At 39.0% G+C, this 18986-nt stretch overlaps 1 protein-coding gene and 1 long non-coding RNA gene across 2 annotated transcripts; one reads left to right on the forward strand and one right to left on the reverse strand.

Annotated features, from left to right (window-relative positions):
- Positions 1 to 433: 433 nt before the first annotated feature.
- Positions 434 to 1731, reverse strand: LOC131173150 (uncharacterized). The gene is made up of 3 exons (XR_009143386.1): positions 1645 to 1731; positions 1139 to 1196; positions 434 to 566 (listed from the first exon to the last, which is right to left on the reverse strand). It is a non-coding gene; the product is annotated as an uncharacterized LOC131173150 (long non-coding RNA).
- A 14902-nt stretch (positions 1732 to 16633) lies between these two features.
- Positions 16634 to 18839, forward strand: LOC110638670 (L-type lectin-domain containing receptor kinase IX.1-like). Its single transcript, XM_021789286.2, has one exon. The coding sequence runs from the start codon at positions 16662 to 16664 to the stop codon at positions 18693 to 18695; it is 2034 nt and encodes a 677-aa protein (XP_021644978.2). The 5' UTR covers positions 16634 to 16661; the 3' UTR covers positions 18696 to 18839.
- The last annotated feature ends 147 nt before the right edge of the window (positions 18840 to 18986 follow it).

The raw sequence follows: 18986 nt of genomic DNA on the forward strand, positions 1-18986 counted from the left end.
CAGAGTTTCGAAAGATATTAAATGTTACTGGAGAAACGGATCAGACCGGTAAGGGGCAATTTGGTCAATTCACCCTTAGATGTGACTTTTGGTGTCACGACCCAACCTATGGGCCGGACCGGCACTAGGATCTGGGCCAGCTTAAAGCCCCCGAGGCCCGTAGTAAGCCTAACTGTTCATTAACCCAACTCTAAGGCCCATTTGGGCCCAATTTCAAGAAAACAAACGGACAGAGTCCGGCCATAAAATGGACTTTCCAACGGGGAGTTTTCGACTCACCCGACCTGTAAACACAATAAACAATCCATTGGGGAGCTCAGCTCACCCTCCACATACTCATCAACATAATAATAAATGGGAGCTCAGCTCCCTCATCCAATCCATCAAAACAGACATAGAATATTAAGTTTACAGGTCCAACATGATAATAATATTACAGACCAAATTCAAATAATTACTGCTAACACATGCGGAAATTCTAGGAGTAATTAAAATTACACAATATTGATAAACAACCTGCGAGGTAGAAAAGCAGGTTAACCCAGAACAAAATATCCTCCTGTGGCCTGTAAAAATTTTTGAACAGGAGTGAGCGTTCGACTCAGAGAGTAAAATATCAATCTTAACTATAATCTCTATAACTATCTGAACTAATGCAACCTGTAGAGTGAAATGCAACATCAACATCATATTCACATCATAGCATCAAAAAGGTAATTTGGAGCACTCACGCACCCTGTAACATCATTCATAATATATGGGAGCTGATCCCCTATACAGCTCTCTTAATTCCAACCTGGTGCCAGCGAAGAACTCAGCTCGGACTTCCACTTAATTACCAAATCGGGGTCCTAGCGAAGAACTCAAGCCGTGTCTACCCCGAAGGACCGGGTCCCAGCAAAGAACTCAAGCCGTGTCTACCCGTCCTATCCATAGTCCACACCACATCACACGCACGCCAACGCACGCACACTGCTCCAAATTACCACAACAACATACATGGCACTTTAACATTTATCAATGCATCATAAATCGTGCCTAGAGTTTAACTACATAAATATATGCATATAAGTGATGCATGGGCATGCTAAACATATAATAATATCGAAATTACAATTAAAATTAATATTTTACTCACAGACTTGACGACAATCACTGTGGCGGCTGGGCGGAGGAAGAAGGCTGTCCCGGCTCACCTGACAATCATATTACATTTATTTAATACAATCTGACTCAATACAAACAAAGAAAAGACCAATTACGTCCTAAGTCGTGCCGAAAATCCGGCAGAGTCTCCCCTATACCTAGGACCTACCCAACCTGCAAAAGGGCTAAAAACGCACTTCTATATTCACAATCCATATATCAACAGTTCAATCATATCACACAGCCCCTCCTGGGCCCATCAAATCAGTCATCCATCACAATACGCAAAATTTCAATTTAGTCCTTATTATTGATCATCTTTGCAAAAACTGCCCAAACAAGCTCTAAAAATTATAAAACTTTGCCCCGCGGTCCTTAGCAATATTACTAAGCTATTGCAAAAAGAATCGTAATTTTCTAAGCTACCACGAATATTTTATGAATTTTTAATCCTATTTAAGCACTAGAAAATTACGTAAAAACAAGGTTCGGGTTTACCTTTGCCGATTCCGACTTCGGGAACGCGCTCGGGACATCTGACAATGGGGGGCTAGCCAAAACCTCGGCCCAATTCGGAGACTTTTCGTGCAGTGCATGCGCCCGAAATTTGCAGACCCGGTCAACTGTCGAATTTCCGCGAATCGAGGATACCTACACGAAGCCCATAACACGGGGGTTAGTACATAAATTTTTCAGAATTTTCTAAGCTCATTTGGTGCTCGAAAATACACTGCAAAGTTCCGTGGGACCCACCGAAAAACGGTGTCGAAAAAATTCGAAATTTATGTCGTTGCGAAGCTCTCGACGAATGGAGCGTGCTGGTGGCCTCGGTTTTCTCGTGGGATTCACGGTTTTCGAGAAATCTAGCCCAAAAGTCGAAATGGGCTAAAATCTTCCCGAGCTAAAATCGGACAATCCGCTCGATGGATTTCGGCGTTCTTGGTGTCTATGGAAAGCTCTCGCCGAGTAGATGGTTTTGGACACAAGACCCGGTCCAATCGGTGGCCGGATCGGCCGGATTTGGCCGAGGAAGCTGAAGCGGCGCGGCGCAGGGACTTTCGCGCGCTTTCCGGCTGCTCTGGCGGCTACCGGGCCGGGATACCGAGGCGGCGCCGGCGAGGGGAGGACGCAGGGGAGGCGGCTGGCCGGCGGCAGGGGAGGGGAGGAGAGAGAAACGAGAGAGAAGAGAGGAGAGGGCGTCGCGCGCGGGAGGAAGAGGAAGAAAAAGAGAAGAGACCGGTCCGATTCGACCGGTCCGATCCGGTCCGGTTCGATTCGGCCGGTTCGATTCGAAATACAAAATTTTGAATTTTTACTCTGCCTCGGGACCGAAAACGAGGTCCAAAAATTTCGAAAAAAATTTCTGAAAACTCAGAAAAATACGTAGACTCCAAATATATTTTTAGTTTTGCCACGTGGTCTTTAAATTAATTTTTAAAAATCATCAAAGTTTATATTTTCGGAAAATCGAACCCGATTTTTAAAATCCGAAAAATCTCAAAAAAATTCCTAAAATTCAAATAAAATTAAAATACCAAAAATACTCATAAATAATAAAATTTGGGGTGTTACATTCTTCCCCCCTTACAGAAAATTCGTCCTCGAATTTTTACACAAGGCAGAATAAAGTACATGATTATACATTGAACAAGTAAGGGTACTTGCTACGCATGTCCCGCTCTGACTCCCAGGTGCACTCTTCCACTGACTGACTCCTCCACAAAACCTTAACCATAGGGATCTGTTTGGATCTTAGCTGTCTTACTTGGTAGTCCACTATGGCTACAGGTTGCTCCTCAAATGTCAAGTTCTCATTTAGTTCTATCACATCCGGCTGCAGTACATGAGAAGGATCGGGAATGTATTTCCTGAGCATGGAGATGTGAAACACGGGATGAACGTGAGAAAGGTTGGGTGGTAGCTCCAACCGGTAGGCAACTGCTCCAACTCTATCCGTAACCTCAAAAGGTCCAATATACCGAGGTGCCAACTTGCCCTTCTTTCCGAATCTCATGACTCCCTTCATTGGAGATACCTTCAGGAATACATAGTCGCCCACTGCAAACTCCACATCCCTCCGTCTGGGGTCTGCGTAACTCTTCTGTCTACTGAAAGCTGTCCTCAGTCGTTCCCTGATTAAAGGAACTACCTCTGAAGTGTACTGCACTAGGTCTACATCATGCACCCTTGCTTCCCCCATTTCTGTCCAACACAGAGGAGACCTACACTTTCTTCCATATAATGCCTCATAGGGTGCCATCCCTATGCTGGAGTGATAACTGTTGTTATAGGCAAACTCCACCAAAGCTAGCTGCTCATCCCATTGACCTCCAAAATCCAAGACACTCATGCGAAGCATGTCTTCCAGTGTTTGGATTGTCCTTTCGGACTGTCCGTCTGTCTGAGGGTGGAAAGCTGTACTGAAGTTCAATTGTGTGCCAAGTGCCTCCTGCAACTTTCTCCAAAATCGAGAAGTGAACTGGGGCCCTCTGTCAGATATTATGGAAGCCGGAACTCCATGCAATCTGACTATTTCTCGAATGTAGAGCCGGGCATACTGTGCCACAGAGTATGTAGTCTTTACAGGTAAGAAGTGAGCTGATTTGGTCAAGCGGTCTACAATTACCCATATCGAATCATATCCTCGCGTGGTACGAGGCAACCCAGTCACAAAATCCATAGTGATCATTTCCCACTTCCATTCTGGGATAGGGAGCTCTTGCAGCTTCCCTGACGGTCTCTGGTGTTCAAACTTCACCTTCTGACAAGTCAAGCACTTGGACACAAAGTCTGCGATGTCCCTCTTCATGCCATTCCACCAATAGCTATCTTTCACATCATGGTACATCTTGGTGGAACCTGGATGGACACTGTACAGTGTGTAGTGTGCCTCTCGCATGATTTCATTCCTGAGGTTGTCCACATTGGGCACACATATCCTAGAACCTTGCACTAGGGCGCCATCATTGGCAAATCCAAACTCACCACCTTCACCTTGCTGTACTCTTTCTATAATCTTCATCAGTTGTTGGTCTCTGTGCTGGGAAACTCTAACTCTGTCCCTCAAGTCTGGCCTCACTGAAAAGTGAGCCAACAATACCCCCTCATCTGAAAGATCTAGGATTAAACCTTGATCCATCAGCTCATGTACCTCCTGAATCAATGGTCTCTTCTCGAATTAAATGTGCGCCAAAGCGCTGTAAGATTTTCTGCTCAAGGCATCTGCCACAACATTGGCCTTTCCAGGGTGGTACTGGATGGTGCAATCATAGTCTTTCAGAAGCTCCATCCATCTTCTCTGTCTCAAGTTCAAGTCCCTCTGTTGGAAGATGTACTTTAAACTCTTGTGGTTGGTGTATATCTCGCACACTTCACCATACAGGTAGTGTCTCCAGATTTTTAGTGCAAAGACTACAGCCGCCATTTCCAAATCATGGGTGGGGTAGTTCTGCTCATGCCTCTTCAGCTGCCTTGAAGCATAAGCCACTACCTTTCCATTCTGCATCAAAACACACCCTAGGCCAACTCTGGAGGCGTCACAATACACGGTGTATCCTTCACCACTCACAGGTAGTGTCAACACAGGGGCAGTGGTTAGACACTCCTTAAGCTTCTGGAAACTCGCCTCACAGTCATCTGTCCAAATGAATGGAACATTCTTCCTGGTCAACTTAGTTAGGGGAGCCGCTATCCTGGAGAAATCTTGCACAAAACGCCTGTAGTAGCCAGCTAAACCCAGAAAACTTCGCACCTCAGTGACTGTTGTAGGCCTAAGCCAATCAGTTACAGCTTCAATTTTCTTGGGATCCACTTGAATACCGTCACTAGAAACCACGTGTCCCAAGAATGAGATGCTTTCTAGCCAAAATTCACATTTCGAAAATTTGGCGTATAGCTGGTGCTCCCTCAAGGTCTGCAACACCATCCTCAAGTGCCACACGTGTTCTTCCTCGGTTCGAGAGTATACCAGAATTTCATCTATGAATACGATGACAAAACGGTCCAAAAATGGCTTGAACACCCTGTTCATCAAGTCCATGAAGGCTGCTGGTGCATTAGTGAGTCCAAAAGACATCACCAAGAACTCATAATGACCATATCTTGTTCTGAAAGCCGTTTTGGACACGTCCTCATTCCTGATTCTCAATTGATGGTAGCCTGACCGCAGGTCTATCTTGGAAAAGAATCTAGCTCCTTGGAGCTGATCAAACAGATCATCGATCCGAGGAAGTGGATACTTGTTCTTCACAGTCACCTTGTTCAGCTGTCTGTAGTCGATACACAACCTTAATGACCCATCCTTCTTTCTTACAAATAGAACAGGAGCACCCCAGGGTGAAGTGCTCGGACGTATGAAACCCTTGTCCAAAAGCTCCTGTAGTTGCTCCTTCAGCTCTTTCAATTCTGCTGGTGCCATCCTGTAAGGTGGCATGGATATGGGGTTTGTACCCGGAATAACATCAATGCAGAACTCTATTCCCCTTTCTGGTGGCAACCCTGGAAGCTCCTCTGGGAAGACATCCATAAATTCTCTGACAACAGGAACATTTTCCATGCTGACACCTTCTACAGATGTATCTCTCACCAATGCCAAATACCCTTGGCATCCACGCCTGAACATTTTTCTGGCACTAATTGCTGACACCAAATTATATGGAGCCACGCTCCTATCACCATCAAAGCTAAACTCTTCCACACCAGGTATGTGGAAGTATACCTTTTTGTTCCTGCAGTCTAAGGTGGCATAATGAGTTGCCAACCAATCCATCCCCAGGATTACATCGAAATCCATTACTGGTAGAGGAACCAAGTCTGCTGGGAGGATCTTTCCATCCACTACCACTGGGCTACCGGAAATACCATGTCTACATCTATGTTGTCACTAAGTGGGGTAGCTAACGACAAAGGGCACTCTAAAGTTGTAGGGTTTCTACCCAACCTCATGGCAAACACAGGGAGACAAATGAGTGCGTAGCACTGGATCTATCAAAACGCGAGCCTCATAAGAAGACGAGAAGAATACCGCCACAAGCGCATTTGAAGCTTGAGCATCCCGGTGGGTCGGGGTGAAAACTCGAGCTTGACCCCTACCCGAGTGGCGTAACCACGATCGACTTCTACCTCTGACCGCCTCCAAATCCACGCCCCCTTGTCCTCGGCCTGTTGGCCATTGAATCGGCACTGCCATGTTGGAAGCACCCGGATACAACTGGCGAGGAACATTTGCAACAGAACCCTGTGACCCCATCTGCGGCTCACTGAAAACGGGGCATTCTCTAGCAAAGTGACCCGGTTGGCCACACCTGAAGCATACTCCTGATCCCATCAAACAAGGTCCTGAATGTCCTCTTCCACACTGTGCACACGGTGCCAAAGAGGATCCTGAACGAGCGAATCGCTGCGTGCCTGAATCGTTACCACCGCTTTGGATCCGTACTCAGTGCGAACCCTCGATTTGTGTCTAAAACCACTCCTCTTATTTCTGCTTCTTCCTCTGTAAGTAGTTTGGCCACCACTATCCGTAATCCCCATGTGGGGAACACCTGAAGAACCCTCTGCTCTGTTTTTCTTTGCTCTTCCGCTGTCATCTACAGCATAACTGATCTCAATCTGTCTAGCTTGATCAACCACCACATCAAAAGACTGATCAGACATCATGGCCAGGTTTGCATATCTCCTGTCAAGCCCCTTTAGGAACCTCTTCACCTTCATAGTTTCAGCGTAGCTACCTTTGTAGGGGCATATCTGCTCAATTCGAAGTGCAGCAGCATATTCATCTCTGCACTGCCATTCTGTCTTAGGGCCTCAAAGGCCCACTGTTTCTGATCTCTGAAGCTTTCTGGCACAAACCGATTGGTGAACAGTTCCACAAACTGAGCCCATGTCAAACCCTCCATCCGGGGTAACACGTAGTCATTCATCCATTGTCTAGGCATGGGTCCCATGACGTGCTGCATACACTCTATCAATCTTCTATCAGTCAATCAGATTGCATTTCTGCACGTCTGCGAGAATCCAAAAACCGATATGCATCGTCTGACACATCATAGGTACCAGGCACCAACTTCTTGAAATTTATGATCTGTTTGTAAGATTCCTCTCTTGGTGCGGTGGACTGCTGCTGCTGTGGAGGATGGACCATATACTGAGCCATCATGTCGATGGTTCTCTGCAGACCAGCTAGAGTAGCTGCCATGGGGTCCATGGGACCCTGTGCCATAAAGGACTGATCCTGTACTGGGGGTGGCTGCTCCTCTACTTGAGCAGCTCTAGGCCTCCTACCCCGCCTCCTGGGGCGGCGCCTCATCTGTCGACACCTCGTCGGGCACATCCGGTTCAGTGCGTGGCAGCTCTCCTGCTTCTACGCATTTTCCTGAAATTCAGCAACATTAGCCCACAAAAATTCAAAACTGCTCATTACACAGCTCTATAGACTCATATTTATACATAACATATGGAGCAGAAACTAGAAGCAAAGATGACAATGCAAGACGAATGTGGACCCTATATTTCCGCATGTGACTCCTAGTAGACTCTTCCCAACACTTTAGACAAACATTCCCTAAGAATCTGGAGCCTAAGCTCTGATACCACATTTGTCACGACCCAACCTATGGGCCGGACCGGCACTAGGACTGGCGACTTAAAGCCCCGAGGCCCGTAGTAAGCCTAACTGTTCATTAACCCAACTCTAATGCACTTTTGGGCCCAATTTCAAGAAAACAAACTTACTGAGTCCTGACATAAAATGGACTTTCCAACGGGGAGTTTTCGACTCACCCGACCTGTAAACACAATAAACAATCCATTGGGGAGCTCAGCTCACCCTCCACATACTCATCAACATAATAATAAATGGGAGCTCAGCTCCCTCATCCAATCCATCAAAACAGACATAGAATATTAAGTTTACAGGTCTAACATGATAATAATATTACAGACCAAATTCAAATAATTACTGCTAACACATGCGGAAATTCTAGGAGTAATTAAAATTACACAATATTGATAAACAACCTGCGAGGTAGAAAAGCAGGTTAACCCAGAACAAAATATCCTCCTGTGGCCTGTAAAAAATTTTGAGCAGAGTGAGCATTCGACTCAGAGTAAAATATCAATCTTAACTATAATCTCTATAACTATCTGAACTAATGCAACCTGTAGAGTGAAATGCAACATCAACATCATATTCACATCATAGCATCAAAAAGGTAATTTGGAGCACTCACGCACCCTGTAACATCATTCATAATATATGGGAGCCGATCCCTATCTGACTCTCTTAATTCCAACCTGGTGCCAGCGAAGAACTCAGCTCGGACTTCCACTTAATTACCAAATCGGGGTCCCAGCGAAGAACTCAAGCCGTGTCTACCCCGAAGGACCGGGTCCCAGCGAAGAACTCAAGCCGTGTCTACCCGTCCTATCCATAGTCCACACCACATCACACGCACGCCAACGCACGCACACTGCTCCAAATTACCACAACAACATACATGGCACTTTAACATTTATCAATGCATCATAAATCGTGCCTAGAGTTTAACTACATAAATTTATGCATATAAGTGATGCATGGGCATGCTAAACATATAATAATATCGAAATTACAATTAAAATTAATATTTTACTCACAGACTTGACGACAATCACTGTGGCGGCTGGGCGGAAGAAGAAGGCTGTCCCGGCTCACCTGACAATCATATTACATTTATTTAATACAATCTGACTCAATACAAACAAAGAAAAGACCAATTACGTCCTAAGTCGTGCCGAAAATCCGGCAGAGTCTCCCCTATACCTAGGACCTACCCAACCTGCAAAAGGGCTAAAAACGCACTTCTATATTCACAATCCATATATCAGCTCAATCATATCACACCCTCCCAGGCCCATCAAATCGATCATCAATCACACTACGCAAAAATTCAATTTATTACTTATTATAGATCATCTTTGCAAAAACACCCCAAAAAAGCTCTAAAAATTATAAAACTATGCCCCGCGGGCCTTAGCAATATTCCTAAGCTATAGCAAAAAGAATCGTAATTTTCTAAGCTAAAACGAATATTTTATGGATTATTAATCCTATTTAATCACTAGAAAATTACGTTAAAACAAGTTTCTGGTTTACGTTTGCCGATTCCGACTTCGGGAGCGCGCTCGGGATGTCTGACTATGGGGGGCTAGCCAAAACCTCGGCCCAATTCGGAGACTTTTCCAGAACAGTGCATTCGCCCAAATTTGCGTAACCGGTCAATCGCCGAATTTCCGCGAATCGAGGATACCTACACGAAGCCCATAACACGGGGGTTAGTACATAAATTTTTTCAGAATTTTCTAAGCTCATTTGGTGCTCGAAAATACACTGCAAAGTTCCGTGGGACCCATCAAAAAACGGTGTCGGAAAAATTCGAAATTTATGTCGTTGCGAAGCTCTCGACGAATGGAGCGTGCTGGTGGCCTCGGTTTTCTCGTGGGATTCACGGTTTTTGAGAAATCTAGCCCAAAAGTCGAAATGGGCTAAAATCTTCCCGAGCTAAAATCGGACAATCCGCTCGATGGATTTCGGCGTTCTTGGTGTCTATGGAAAGCTCTCACCGAGTAGATGGTTTTGGACACAAGACCCGGTCCAATCGGTGGCCGGATCGGCCGGATTTGGCCGAGGAAGCTGAAGCGGCGCGGCGCGCGCAGGGGACTTTCGCGCGGCGTTTTCCGGCCGTTACGGCGTGCCACTGGGACAGTGGGAGGTGGCGCCGCGAGGAGGACGCAGGGAGGCGGTGGCCGTGGGAGGAGAGAGAAACGAGAGAGAAGAGAGGAGAGGGCGTCGCGCGCGGGAGGAAGAGGAAGAAAAAGAGAAGAGACCGGTCCGATTCGACCAGTCCGATCCGGTCCGTTTTGATTCGGCCGGTTCGATTCGAAATACAAAATTTTGAATTTTTACTCTGCCTCGGGACCGAAAACGAGGTCCAAAAATTCCGAAAAAATTCCCGAAAACTCAGAAAAATACGTAGACTCCAAATATATTTTTAGTTTTGCCACGTGGTCTTTAAATTAATTTTTAAAAATCATCAAAGTTTATATTTTCGGAAAATCGAACCCGATTTTTAAAATCCGAAAAATCTCAAAAAAATTCCTAAAATTCAAATAAAATTAAAATACCAAAAATACTCATAAATAATAAAATTTGGGGTGTTACATTTGGCATAATTGTCCACTAAAATTTAAGAAATTAAAATATTGAAAATTTAATTCAAATTGAAGAGGTGTATGGAAGAAAATGAAAAAGGAAAAGAAATTTCCAAAATTTAAAAGAGTTATGACATCATGCATGACACAAGCATAATGCAATAAATTTTAATTTTAAAAATTGAAAATTTTGGGATAATTTCTAACAATTAAAAGACAAATTAAGAAAAAAAAAATTTGATCTTCTTTTCCTCATCTTCAACCCGTCTCCCATCTCTCTCTTCTCTCTCACCACTTCCTCTCCAACCTCCATTAACACACCCTTGCAAGCTTTATAAACCCTAAATTCTACTCTAAACCCCTTATAGAAAATTGTAGAAACCTTCAAAGTAAACTCCAAGAAGAAGTGTGGGAGAAAGAAAGTTGAGGAAACTTGAAGGGATTTGAAGATTGAAAAGCTATACAAGAGGTTAGTAGAAAATCCTTCTAATTTTCTTCCTATATTCATGAGTAGGCATTTAAGTGAAAGAGAATTGTTGAAAATTGAAACAAAATGACAAGTTAAGGAACCATAGAGAATTCGGCAGCCATGGGATGTTGGGGAAGATGATGTGTTTTATTTCAATTAATCATGTATACAAGTTCAATTGAGGTAGTAGATGTGATTTGAGTACTTTAATTTCATTAATTGTGCTACTTGGTGAAATTAGGGTTCTTGACATTAGGGTTTTGGGGAAAAATTTAGGGAATTAGTGAATTGATGTCAATTGACCAAACTGATGTTTAAAGTGGTCAATTGGTATGTTTGGGAGTTGATTTAATGCATGGAAATTGAAGTGGGATTGTAGGTGAAGCTGCCTCAATCTAGACAGCCTGACCATGGTCAATTTAAATGGCCATAATTGAAATTCTGTTGCTCCAATTGGTGTGAGGCCAATTGGAGATGAAAATTAAGACCCAAAGCTACAATTTTCATATAGAAACCCTGCCCTAAAACCGACCAAAAGTGGGTGAAAAATTACGTTAAATCCGGATTAGGTACCCTGCCACTGTACAGAATTGACCATATAAACAGTACTTGTTCAAATAGTCATAAATTAGTGTAGAAAAGTCCAAATGACCTTATTTTTATACCATTAGAAAGCTATGATAGAGTAGAACAACTTTCATGAAGAATATAATCCAAAATTCTGACCATAACCAAATCGATTTGCCACCCAAAGTTGGGTCACCAAATCTGCCAGAACCTAAAACTTTCCTAGAAATCTGGACTGTAGTCAATCTGGCCAGTTATAGTTAAATGGCCATAACTTGAGGTACAAAACTCCAAATGGAGTTATTCAAAAAGGAAATTAAAGCTAGGACACTAAGGAACAACTTTAATGAAGGGAAGTCAGCTAAATTCCCATAGTAGAAGGTCCAATGAACAGTAGAAATAAGTGACCCAAAATTGAATTTTTGGAATTTCACTTAAGGAGCTTAGAAATTCAATTGGCAATCAATGCCAACATAATTGTGACCCAAAATGTGGTATGTGGGATTAATTAGAACTAACACACTTATTAAAGATGAAAAAGTCAACATTTTTTACTTGAATAGTGAAATGAATAGTAATCACTACCATAACCAAAAATGCAAAGGACTTAAAATGTTATAAATTGCATGGGGTAGATTAAGTCTATAAAATTTAGTTGTTGAGTTATTTATTAGTTAGAAATAAATTTAATGAGTATTGAAACACTTTAAATTGTGTGTTTCAGTAGAAAAAGACACTGAGAAAGATAAGAAAAAAGTGAGTTAAGGCAGAGAGGTGACTCATTAGAGGTTTGTGCACAATAAAATTTTAACTTCTCTTTTTCTACTTGAAAACTCTTTTGAATATATATTGTAAATAAATTGTGTTTATTATGGCATTGTTAAATGTTGTGTTGACTACTTTGCACATGGAAATTGAAATGAAAATTGCTTAGTGTTTGCATGAAGTGTTTAAGTAACTTGATTTTGAATTTGGTTTTGGATTCACACTTAGCATGACAGTATCATTTTATTCCTCCTCCATTTATGGGGTTGAGATACACTATGTTCCTCCCTCTCTTGCTTGCCAGTTTGAGGTTGAGATCAGATGAGTACTCATATAGCTAGCTAGCCACCTCCCTCGTTGATTTCGATTAGTAGGGTTTAGATTGATTTGTCGTGGTGTACAACACGGCATTGATCGGAAATTTTGTGTCATGACCTAAGTTGTGTATTGATTGGCAACATTGTGATTTATAAATTATTTTAATGAAATGGTATTGTAAAAGTTGACACTAATTTCATGAAATGTGATTGTGAAAGGACTTAAAAATGTGTTTCTCAATGTATGCTTTTATATTTAGCTATTTTAAATTTTTATTGTGCACCACTGAGTAAAAGTTACTCAGCGATGGCTTTTATTTGCTGTCGTAGATAGAGGAAAGGATAAAGCAGCAGAGTGAGCTGTTCTGGTGACAGGAGGACATTTTGAGGATTTTTGTATGGGTATATTGTTTATACCCTTGTAATTACTTTTGATATAAATATTTCTTTTGTATTAGTTGAGCAGTTGTACAATAAAATTTATAATAATATTATTTCCAGTTTTCTTTCCTTTGAACTAAGACTTGTGTATGTAAATCAAATTAAATAAAAGAAATTTGGTGTTTATTTCAAATGTGTTGAATTAAGAATTGATGAGTATTGAAAATGTATGGAGTTGTGTTAATTGAAATGAATTTGTGTTAAATTAAGGATTTTTTGGAGTTGGGGTTGTGAAATGAATATTGGAAGTGCTTTCTTTTCAGATTTTGAAGAACTGCTTTCTTTAATTACAGCGAGCACTCTGCCAAAATTTTTATAAAATTTACGGAAAAATCGAATTAACCAAAATATTCACTTATGACATAAACCCCACTTAAAGGCTTTTAATAATGTTTTAACATTACTTTCCAATTTAAAATGAATTGAATTTGTTTAAAATCCCTTTTAGTGTATTTAATGGGTTATCGATAGGCGAAATTCGATAATTCATTAGGTATACTACGGGATCATGTTATGTCTTACGGAGGGGTAAGGTGTGACATTGGAGGCCTATATATACAATGATAGGAGATAGTTAGTGATAATCCCAGAATTCTTTTAGCCAATCCCAAGCTCTTGTTTTGCCATATGCAACAGAGTTATTCTATGTTATTTCCGAGGTGGATCACGTCAACAGTACTCAAAAACAACATTTGTTTCGAGGCCATATCATTTTGAGCTCAGTTTTGTAGCACTAGTCTCTTGATTATCAATTTGTAATCATCTGAGCTACTACCTAGTTAGACGGTCAATCTCTATGAACTCAGAGATGATCTAATGATCTTACCGATCTCTATGAGCTTGGAGATGGTTAGACATGAATTGATGCCCTACTTGAGCTAGTTTGTGGCTAGGTTCGATCTACTTAGGATCGGGTTTGGATCTGGTGAATTCGACCTACTAGAGATTGGGTTTTGGAGTAGACTATATGATTAGTCCACTTCCCAGTCTGAATCTTTGGGTTCAATGATCAAATGCTATCCCATTAAAGATTTCACCTGGTTGGAAAAACTAGCTCCTAGTAAAGGGACTGAGAGTGATAGCGAGGACGAAAGGGTTTGTGGGTCTCAAGACCTGAATGCGAATGAACAAGTTAGGGTTGATCCCCCAAACTCTTAGTTTTTAACATTTTTGTTTCGCTGAGTAACGTAGTTCCTTCTATTTATTTCGTACTGATCTCTTATCATTTTCGATCTTCAATAGATCTTAATTAAAAATAACTTGAACAGACCAATATCCGAACTTGACTAATCCAAAATTTTGATTTTTCTTTTCTGCAGAATTTAGTGATGGAAACTATTTCATTGTAGCTCGTTTTAAATCCGTTTGAAAATTTATTAAATAAATTGTTAATTTCCGTTGCTAAGCTATGTGTTCCTTCTAGTAAAATTAGTGGAAAGAGATCATGTTTGAGGTAGCTTAAGTCCATTAAAGTGTAGTATCTAGGATGATAGCATTGGTTCTTGATTTTTTTTTCTTTATTTTTATTCTTAATTTCTAATTATTTAAAAAATTTTCAAAATTTTAATAGGTAAATATTTTAAATTTAAAGTGGCAAATTTATGCCTTTTGCCTCCATTTTATTAAAAAAAAGTGTTTTATTCTGATATATTAAAATAATAATAAAAATAAATAAAGATTGTGGGGAATCAGGGAAGTGCATTAAAATTTTCACTTTAAGTATAAAATTCAAATTCATAATTATTTCAAAAATACCAATATCTAAATATAAAGGACCTTAAATTTTATTTTTCTATAAATTTTCTCTAATGGTAAATAAATTAATATATATATATATATATGATAATAAAAGTAATAATTAATTATTATATTTTATATTAATAAATTTTACCACAACCTCATTTAATATCTATTTTAATTATTTTAATAATAAATGTGTTTATAATATATTTTTTTTATCAAACATATCAATTATTTATTAGTCACTTATATATATATATATTTTAACTAAACACATAATTATTTAAAATTTTAAATATTTATAAATTTAACATTATGTGCCTTTAAACTGATTTTTATAGGTTAGAGTAAATACTTTCTTCAAATTTCACTTGCCTAATTAATATATTATTATATTCGGTAGAATAAGGATAAAATTATATATATAATTGTATTAGGCTTGAACCGATGGCCAAAGATATTCTTGACTTATGATCAAGTGAAATGCTAATTTTACGTTGAAATTGGATAATATCAACGGGTTCTATCATATGATTGAACTGGTCCATAAGATTGTAGCTAGTCAAATTGTCAAATTCAATGCTAATTTAGGTTGAAATTGGATAAAATCAACAGGCTCAATCATTATGATTGAAGTGGTCCATAAGACTGTAGCTCGTCAAATTGGCAAATTCAATGAATTCTAATTAATATATTAAGTAATATAGTTAATTAATACTATTCCCGTATAATTGACTTTGAGCTCCTTTAATTGAAAAATTAAATAATATTCTACCGTCCATTTTTATATGTCAATTAAGAATTTTTTATAGCAATTAAAAAAAAAGTAATTAAGTCAGATAAAATATTTTTTATTTGACTTATCTTTTATTTTATAAAAAGAGAAAAAAATAGTAAAATAAATTTTAAAAAATCATATATATAATTAATATTTTTAATTTTTAAAATAAATAAAATAATTTTTAGAAAATAATAAATAAAAGTGAATAAAGAGAATAAATTAAGATAAATAAACTATTGATTCATAGGGTCAGAACATTGTTATTTAAGGAAAAAGAAATGCAAATGCCCAATTGTTTTTTTATGATGAATTAATTAACTTTGTCTCGGTGCTTAATCATGATGTCCACACGGTTTATTTTTTGAAAAAATGTTGGAATTTTTGCTTGGGCAGGATTCGATATTCCATTAGATAAAAATTTCTCATTATTCAATGCATTTGAACTTTTCCAAACTTAGAAATAATAATTTATAAAAATTGTTCCTTAATTTGCATATATTAAAGCAGGATATAAATCCTATCTTTTAGACCCAACACTGCCTCTTAATGCCAAAATCAGTGAATTTCAAAATAATTACTTGCTCTCAGTGTTCCATTGTAATCGATAATTTTAAAAAAAAAAAATTATCTCACTTTATTTATTATTCTAGAAAATAAAAAAATTAATTTTTTTCTAACTTTATCTTTATTTATTGTTATTCTCAATGCATTTATCTCTTCTTAACACTTATCTATATTTCAATAATACTGTAAGAGTACTTTAGTAAATTATTAATATTTTTTTATTATAAAAATGATGCTATCTAATTATTTCTTTAATTTCTGTAAAAAATTTTAAAAAGCTATTGAAATTAGACAGAGGGAGCAATTAATTTTTTCAATAAGAATAGTTAAAACTTTTTAATATATATATAAAAACACTAAAAACACCTTATTTATACTTACTTCATTATTCATGAATTTAAAATATAAATATAAAAAGTTTACATATTATATTTGAAAATAATAATATTACACAATTAAATTAATAATTAGATATGCACAGCAACAGCAACAATAACTTGATCCATTCTCTGCACAAAATCTTGCATTAATAATTGAACATGTCAAAAGTGGTAGGTCAAATATTTCTTCTTTTTTTTTCCCCTCTTCCAAGCCTTTGAATTTGTCATGGTGTCTGGAAACAACATTTCTTCCAAGAAATTCCCATTTTACAAGTTAATAAAATTAATGCTAATGAATATATATGATTGTTTCAATGTTTGAAGTCTCAAAATTTTTCTTGTTCCTATCGTTTTCTTTCAATATGCCTATCAGATTCAGAACTTTTGGTTTCCATTACTTCTCACCCTGGTTTTTGTTATTTCTGCATCTTCCTTTTTCATATGCAATTTCATTCGATTACCCTAATTTCTCAAACTCTCAAAACCTGAACTTAACCGGCGATGCTTTACACATCGATGGAATTATATCACTCACCAGAAACAGAGCTGACTCTAATCTTATTGATAGTGTTGGCCGAGCTGTGTACTCCCAAGAGATGCACCTCTGGGATGGATCTACAGGCAAATTTGCAGACTTTCTTACTCATTTTTCCTTTAATATATCGACGCTTTCACGTCAAAATGGAGGCGATGGGTTGGCCTTCTTCCTCGCTCCTAATGGCTCTCAAGTTCCAGATGATGCTTGGGGAGGGTGCCTTGCGCTGATCAGCAATTGTTCTTCTTTCAACACTACAGGAAAAGCAATAGTAGCCGTTGAGTTTGATACTTATAAGAACGATTATGATCCCAATGATAATCATGTAGGAATTAATGTCAACTCCATCAAGTCAGTGGCCAACATTACTTGGAGTAGAAGTATTAAAAATGGATCCGAGGCTAATGCGTGGATCACTTATAATTCTCAAACAAGAAATTTGAGTTTGTTCTTGACTTACGATGATAATCCAGTTTTCAATGGGAAGGATTCAAGCCTTTCATATGAAATTGATCTGTCTAAGGTTTTGCCTGAATGGGTCACTGTTGGGTTTTCATCTTCAACTGGTGCTAGCACAGAGATACATAATATTCTTTCATGGGAGTTCAATTCAACTGAAATTTCATCCAAGCCAGATGTTGGAAGCGGAGGCGGGGGAGGTGGTGGGCAGAGCATAGGTATAATAATTGGTAGTGTGGCTGGTGGACTTGCTGCAATTGGTGGGTTGATCTCAATATTGATCTTTTCTTGGAGGAGAAACAGGAGGAAGAAAGAAGATGTTGAATCAGATGATTCCATGGATCATGAATTCGAGCAAGGAACAGGGCCTAAGAGGTTCTCTTATGAAGAATTGGTTCGAGCCACAAATAACTTTGCAGAAGAAGGGAAACTTGGGGAAGGAGGTTTTGGAGGAGTTTATAGAGGATACTTGTCTGATTTAAGTGTGGCAGTGAAAAGAGTCTCTAAAGCGTCTAAACAAGGACGAAAGGAGTACACGTCAGAAGTGAAGATCATTAGCAAATTGAGGCACAAAAATCTTGTACAACTTGTGGGTTGGTGCCATGAAAAGGGTGAGTTCCTCCTTATTTATGAGTTCATGCCTAATGGAAGTCTTGATTCTCATCTCTTCAAAAGAGAAAATATGCTATCTTGGAAAGCAAGGTATAATATAGCACTTGGTTTAGCCTCTGCTCTGCTCTATCTCCATGAAGAATGGGAACAATGTGTAGTGCATAGAGACATTAAATCAAGCAATGTGATGTTGGATTCAAATTTCAACACCAAGCTTGGAGATTTTGGCTTGGCAAGGCTCATGGATAATGAGCTAGGCCTCAAGACAACAGGGTTAGCCGGAACGTTTGGTTACATGGCACCTGAATACATTAGTACAGGGAAGGCTAGTAAGGGATCAGATGTGTTCAGCTTTGGCGTGGTTGCCCTGGAAATTGCATGTGGGAGGAGATCAATGGAAGCAAGTAATGAAGAGGCTCAGATTTCATTGGTGGGTTGGGCATGGGAAGCATATGGAAATGGAAGGGTTCTTGATGTTGTTGATAGGAGATTGGGCATGGATTTCAATGTAGAACAGATGGAATGCTTGTTAACTGTTGGGCTGTGGTGTGCTCACCCAGATTTCAATCTTAGGCCATCGATGAGGCAAGCATTACAGGTTCTTAATTTTGAAGCAGCATTGCCAAATCTTCCTGCAAAGATGCCCGTTCCAAAGTATGATGTGCCAACCTCTTCAACTAGCTCCACAGAACCTTTACTCTCCACTTCATCTCTTCCCGTGGGTCGGTAAACTAACTCCTAGTTTCTTAGTTTTAATTTGTAATTTTTTCATTAACTTATATATCATTTAAATAAGAGAAAATTGATGTTTTTAATTATTTTGTCAACTCTCGTCCATTAATTTAATTTTTGTTACAGATGTAATCCTTTTTAATTTCAAATTCTAAAGGATGGATTAATTGTTTTATATTCAGATACATGGATTAAATATATTAGATATGAATAACTAATTCAATATAATGAATATAAATTTTTTTGGGTGTGTGAAATATGCGACTAATTTTATAAATAAAATTCATGA

The sequence above is a fragment of the Hevea brasiliensis genome, chromosome 14, assembly GCF_030052815.1.
Source record: "Hevea brasiliensis isolate MT/VB/25A 57/8 chromosome 14, ASM3005281v1, whole genome shotgun sequence".
NCBI lineage: Eukaryota > Viridiplantae > Streptophyta > Magnoliopsida > Malpighiales > Euphorbiaceae > Hevea > Hevea brasiliensis.